The sequence below is a fragment of the Cryptotermes secundus genome, unplaced genomic scaffold (genome assembly GCF_002891405.2).
Source record: "Cryptotermes secundus unplaced genomic scaffold, Csec_1.0 scaffold4709, whole genome shotgun sequence".
NCBI classification, from domain to species: domain Eukaryota; kingdom Metazoa; phylum Arthropoda; class Insecta; order Blattodea; family Kalotermitidae; genus Cryptotermes; species Cryptotermes secundus.
In genome coordinates, this window is record NW_019739666.1 from 14,961 (window position 1) to 21,900 (window position 6,940).

At 36.2% G+C, this 6,940-nt stretch overlaps 1 protein-coding gene across 2 annotated transcripts in view; it reads left to right on the forward strand.

Moving 5' to 3' along the window:
* LOC111871991 (protein ANTAGONIST OF LIKE HETEROCHROMATIN PROTEIN 1) overlaps positions 1-6,571 on the forward strand; it is a 12,614-nt gene extending 6,043 nt beyond the window's left edge. The window contains exons 3-4 of one of the 2 annotated variants that reach the window (XR_004513849.1): positions 4,125-4,557; positions 5,972-6,571. Coding sequence is in view for 1 of the 2 variants with exons in the window: in XM_023865439.2 (XP_023721207.1) it covers positions 4,776-4,876; positions 5,972-6,398 (528 nt within the window). In the remaining variant the exon portion in view is untranslated. Of the gene's footprint in view, positions 1-3,885; positions 4,877-5,971 lie in introns of those variants that run through there. The other variant, XM_023865439.2, reaches the window with a different exon arrangement.
* The last annotated feature ends 369 nt before the right edge of the window (positions 6,572-6,940 follow it).

Genomic DNA, 6,940 nt, shown 5'->3' on the forward strand with positions numbered 1-6,940 from the left:
TTATTTTCTGATTTTTTAATATGTTGTATATTTGTGTGTGCTCCATGTTCTGGATGTATATTTCTGCTAATATTGCAGATGTTGGAGCTCCCATAGCTAAACCATCTGTTTGTTTGTAATATTTATTTTCGTACTGAAAATAATTTTGGTCTAGTATAGTATTCAATATGCACATAATTTCTCTTTGTGTATTTACGTCTGTATTATGATTGTGTTGTAGTATGTTTTTGGTTATGTTCAATATGTCTTTCTTAGGTATGTTTGTATACATGTTCTCTATATCAAATGAACATAATCTTATGTTTTCATTTATTACAATAGTGTTTAGGTCACTCATTAATTGTATGGAGTTATGTATATTATATGTGTTTGGCAATCGTAAGTATTCTTGTAGTGTTTTGGATAACAGTATTGCTATTTGGTATGCTGGGGCATTTCTCCAATTGATGGTTGTTTTTGTGTAGTTTTATTGCCGCGTGTAAATTTGGGCCCATGGGGTTCATGTTTGTGTATTTACATTTTTGTTCTTTTTGTATTGTGTTTGTGCATAGTTTTATTGTTTGTTTAATATTATTTTGGTATTGTTGTGTTGGGTCTTTGTTGATCAATGTAAAATTATTTTCATGTATAAATTTCATTATTTTTTGTTGATACTCTTCTTTTGTTATTAATACTAATGTCTTTCCTTTGTCTGCTTTTGTTGCTATTAATTTGTTATCTAGCATTTTTCTTTTTATATTCATAGCTAATTTCCATTCTCTCTTACTTTTATAGTTATTATGGATATCTTTGTTTTTGCTAATTTCTTTGATTTGCTTCGCAACTATGTGTCTATAGTAGTTGTGTTCTGTTATATCTAGTTTTGTTATTGCTGTCTCTTCTTCTAGAGCTAGTGTTTCAATCCATTTTTTGTTTTTATAGTGTAGATTGTATTTTAGCCCTTTGCTTAAGAGCTGAATTTCGTCGTGTGTGAAGTGAGTGTTCGTACAATTTTTTACGCGTGTATAATTTATGTTGTTATGCTTGTTTGTTGTTGTTTGGGTTTCTTCCATGCTTTTCAGTTTTTGTTGTTGCTTTAAATATATAGTTTTCATTTTGTGTTGTAGTTTTTGGTTTATTTCTTCTTCTAGAGTATTCCACATTTTTTGCCATGTATTTGCGTTATGTATGTGTTTGTAGTAAAGCTGCTTGTTTAATTGTTCCTTCTTTTTGTATAAGAATTTTATTTCGTTTTTTATACGCGAAATTTATTTTCAGTACGAAAATAAATATTACAAACAAACAGATGGTTTAGCTATGGGAGCTCCAACATCTGCAATATTAGCAGAAATATACATCCAGAGCATGGAGCACACACAAATATACAACGTATTAAAAAATCAGAAAATAATTGAATATTTCAGATATGTTGACGACATATAGATGAGATAGATGAGAGTATGCACTGGAAGACGGTTGAAATAAATCATGGACTTAAATCAGTGCAACAGGACACTGAAATATAACGTTTATTTTTATTGTGAAATATTCTAGATGATTGTGTATTGTGTAATACATTGTCTCCTTGGATGTATTTGTGTGATTGGTTTTCGGTATAAAAATAGGAAAGACTGAGAAATTATATGAAAGACAGAATTAATATTTTGAAACTGAAAAATATAGGGGTGTGAGTGGATTCAGGAAGGGTTAGCAACCTAGGACCCAGGATAGTGCAGGCGGTATAGCAATTGGCTACGGGCTGGAAGACTGAAGGGTTGGAATTTCAGTCACAGTAGTCTCAAGAATTTTCTACACGTTGTCCAGGCTGACTCGGGCCCACCCAGCCTCCTATCCAATGGGTACGGTGGGCCATTTCCCAAGGGGTACAGCAGCAGGTGAGTAAAGCTGACCACTCACCTCGAACTCCAGCTAGTGATGAGATCAAGAAAATGTGGATCTGTACATCCACTCCCCCATATGCCTTCATGGCATAGTGCTTAATTGGTTAAGCACAGGAACAAATTTACCTTTAAGAACTTAGAACCATCTTGATAAAAAGATGAGAATTGCTGGCTATAGAGTTTATATATACTTAGGCAAACTGAAATGCATATATCTCAGCGGAGTCTGGATGTTGAAATTTCTGTTGTGTAATTTATTAGATATAAACTGCGAGATCAGCTTGTGATGTAATGATGTAAGCAGGAAGTAAAACATTTTGTTTTGGGGTCTGTGGATTTATTTGTTATATTTGTTACAAGGAAGAATTGCTGCAGGAGTGGAAGCAATGTGTTATTCATCCTTTTTATAAAAATGAAGTTTTGAGGAGTATAACTATTACTAACGTCATATTGAATTTTATCTAACTTTATTCCCAGGTTTATATATATATATATGTGTGTGTATTTCAGCGCAATATTACAGTAACAACTAGTGTTGTGTATTTAGTTAGAAGAATAAGAGAGANTACAGGGCAACCTTCTGTATTCCTCGTTCCACTTCGCTTGCTTCTGCCACTCTCAGATACCCCTGAATACTGACATCTGTTCTGTCTGTAACTGTCGTTATATAGCTTTCACATTGATGGTGCAGAAAACAGCTTCTACTGCTGGAACGTGTTTCCTGAGCGATTGCTTAGCAACGGTCGCGGCACAGACTCCATAGAAAGCTAGTTACATTGTTGCGTGACATCACAGTCTAGTGTGGAGGGGTGTTTACAATAGATGAATTTCTTAAGTTTACATACATAATGTGTTCTCAAGTTCTCATTGCATAAACAGTTCTACTTATGGTCTATTCTTTAACAGCATCCAGCATGGTAATTGACATATCAGTGTGGGGTTGACAGCACATATTTATATATCTTCCATATGTGGAATGTTCAATAATGTAATTCAAAACTTTCTGGCCATTAATATGCACTTTCAATTGCAACACAAATTTTTATGTCAAATTGTAGTGGCCTAATGAAGCCATTAAATACACACCAATAAAGTGAACCACATCATCAATATCAGACATAATCTAACATGTAGTACTGTTCTTCTGTATGCTTGTAACATCCCTAATGATTATGATGAAATTTAATGGTAAAAATCACTACTAAAATTTATTCTCCAGATGTAATTTTCAAATAAAAATACTGTAGCGTGTTTTATGTGTCACGCTACAAATAAATTCACGTCGTCTTCGAATTCTGTAGAACCTTTATTGTTCTTCACGCTTACACAATCACGAGTACAGTAACTATTCACTGTGGCACCTCAACTGTCTTCTGCGACGGATGTTCCTGGACTCAAGGCTTAGTGTCGAAGCTGGGCTATTTATCCTTGGCCGCTGCTAGGTAACGAATCCTCTGTTATAGCAGTGGAAACGTTGCATTGTTGTCTCCGTGTTTCCTACGTAATAACCCATTGTTATCGCGTTGTCTCTGTGGGAACCTTCGCGTATTCTCGTAACCGTGGAGATTCGATGTTCTCGGAACAACGGCTCACTGTTGGGGCTACAGTGCCGCTATTGTTACTTCCTATGTAACGGTCCATTCTAGCATTTCCATAGAAGTTACTCCTCTGGTTTGCCGACACTTTACACTACATATACATTTCTTCATATATCCTGATCAGTACTGAACTGCCTTTCTGGTAAAAAGAAAAAGCTAGAGTTGTCCCTGTGCTTAACTGATTAAACACCACGCTATGAAGGCAAATGATGGAGCGGATGGGGTGCATCCATTACTCAGTGACCGTTTAACCTTTATGTGCTGGGCCATTTAAATTCCGGTACTGGCCACGGGCCGGAGTTAATTTAAATGCCTGCCATTGTAGAGTAATAAAAATTGTAATCAAGTTACTGAAAATGCTGTGATTTCTACAATTTTTGTGATGAACGAACGAAATAAATGCTGCTTTTATCTAGAAAGAATATAGAATCAGATATTGTAATTTACAGATTTTATAATCTGTAAAAATTGTTACATTGATTCCAAAAATTTTTTCCCCCAATTTTGAGCGTCTGTTCAGAAAAATGCACAAAACCTTTCTGCAATTAAATGCATGCTGCTGACACACTGTCTGACTATGTCTTATCTTTCATGAGGAGAGGAAATGTTTATGCTCATATAGCACTCTGAACCTTTCTGTATACAGGAGTGAGGTCACGTCCCTAGGAAACTCTGCTTGTGTATACACGTATCTGCCACACAAGAAGTATTGTTAAGCTTCTTAGAAAGGCCCCCTCAAGGCCCCTTGCTTCCAAACACTTTCACAGTCTTATGTACCGCATTCTAAACCGGTGACATTTATCAGCTGCCTATCAACTTTGGCTTCTTCCATGCAAAATGGGGCCATGGGGGATAGTTGAAATTGCAATGTTTTATAAGCGTTATGATTAGAGAAGGCAAATCGGCAACACTGGCCTACTTCCTGCTAATACGAGACTGATGTTGCGTGTGTGTGCTTCGTGTGGAAAACAGAGTTACATACGGACAAAGTGCATGAATTGTGATGTTGGAATCTGCATTCAGTTGGATGACACAGGAGGGAAGACTGTATACTTATAAAGCACGTGCCCAAAAATAATGTAAGTAGAACAAGAATTTCTATCTTAAAATTAGATTTTAAAACACTGTGAGCATGCGTGGACTGTGAATCACCATACGGTGTTGTTCAGCCACTCGACTTTACTTTAAAGGTCCCCATATGGTGTCTTTCGGCTCATAAAGGTTAATAACTGGACATTTTTATGTTAAGCATCCGAAACTGCAACAATATCCTGAAAGGTTTTTCAATTACTATCACATGTCAAAATCTTCATTTGAGGAACTGTTATGCAAAATAAAACCAAGACTTCTAAGGAAGAACACAAAAATGAGAATGGCAATACCAACCGAAGAATTAAGGTAAGTGCATTTAAATAATAAAGTAAAAGATATATATATATATATATACGTATATAGTAACCAGCTATTTATTATAATTGTAAGCATGTATATTACTTAAAGCAAATAGAAGAGCATAACCGGTATCATAAACTCATTCATATATAGTATAGTATAGTATTTTCAGTGAAGAAATAGGCTATGTAGACTGTACACCATCATCACTGGAATCAACGAATGTTAGTGCACTATCATTAGAATGTGTAACACTTGGTGTTTCACGTGGCGATGGAGTTGTATAATGTGATGGCTGATTAGCAAGAGATTGTGGGACATGTGGCTGTGATGAGGGCTGCTGAGACTGGACTGGGGGTTGATAAGGTGGAACAGCCGGTAAATACCATGACATGGAAGGTTGAGGGATATAAAAAGGCTGGTGAGCTGTGGGGACTTGATAAGGCTGAGAAACAGGTGGCGTTGCCAACATCATTTGCAGATTAGTCATCACCTGAATTCTGAACTGAAATTTTTGTGACTCAGTTTCTTTACAGTAGGTAGGAGAGACTTGAAAAAAGACATGTCTTCATCATCGTTGTCACACCTCATGGCTTTCCGAGTGTGCAGCATTTCTGTTGCTGTCTGAAGGTAGTTAGAAATATTTTCTTCCATTGCTGAAACAGCCTTCCCTTTCTTTCCAAAATTCTCTTGAGGGGCAGTTGGTGGTGTCGCAGGAGAGTTCTGATCGACCGCTTCATTAGATTCACACGGATCATCACTGGTAGATACACTTACTGCACTTTCCTCGGTTTCTCGCAATTGCATACATTTATTGAGGAAACCAAGCAGATCTCCATATACATATTTATGACAATATTTCTTCCGTGCGCAGCTTTTATATAACTCCTTTTCCCTTTTTTTTAGCTTTCACGTACCCACCTCTTACAGTACGCCATTTTGAAATGATGGTCTTTTCTGGAAAAAGAAAGAGAGGTGACCATACACCATTCGCTATTGCTTGTATGATAATGAAATATCTTAAAAGTAATTTAGTAATTAAAATAATAAACAACATAATAAATCAATGATTATGTATACTTTCTGTATATTTTGTTATAGGTACCTCGCCTCGGGAAACAGTTTAACAGATATAGAAGAAATGTACAGCGTTGGTCAACCTACAGCAGGGAATATTGTACGGCGAGTGTGTACTGTTATATGGGATATCATGAAAGAAGAATGTATCCCAATTCCTACAACGGAAAAGTGGTATGAAATTGTGAAATGTTTTGAAACACGAGCTCATTTCCCACACTGCATAGGTGCAGTTGACGGTAAACATATAATAATAATTCGACTGTACAGAAGTGGATCTCTATTTTTCAATTACAAACATTATTTCTCCATTCTTCTTCTGGCTCTGGCAGACTCAAATTATCAATTTGTTTGTGTGGATGTCGGTTCATATGGGAAGGATTCAGACTGCAGTATATTTAAGAATTCTTCTTTATGGACTGCATTAGTTCAGCACTCTCGGCACTCCTAAACGAGAGCAGTTTTGTGGTGTCACATCTGCAGTGCCTTATGTCATTGTTGGTGATGAGGCATTTGTGCTTACTAACTTTCTACTAACTCCTTATGCAGGGAATGATCTATCCAAAAAAAAGGTTTTTAATTATTGACTAACATTAGCGCATAGGTATGTAGAATGCACATTCAGAATACTCTGTAACAAATGGAGAATATTTCACCGAGCATTGGACAAGAGTGTTGAGTTTGCAGATGACATTGTTAAAGGCTGATGTGTATTGCATAACTTCGTTCGTGATCGCGATGGATTTCAGTTGGAAGATGCTTTGAATGTTGTAGGATTTGAAGACAGTGAATTGGAAATTAACACTGTTGGAAGTCGAGCAAATGTGCAGAGAATTCGAGATACCTTCGCTGATTATTTTGTTAGCAATATTGGGCAAGTACCTCGGCAGTACACAGTGATAGGAAAGAGACAGTTTACTGAACATTAATGGCTTAAAGGTAAAAATAGTATTTTATATAATGTAATAAGTAGTATTTTGTGATGTCGCCTGA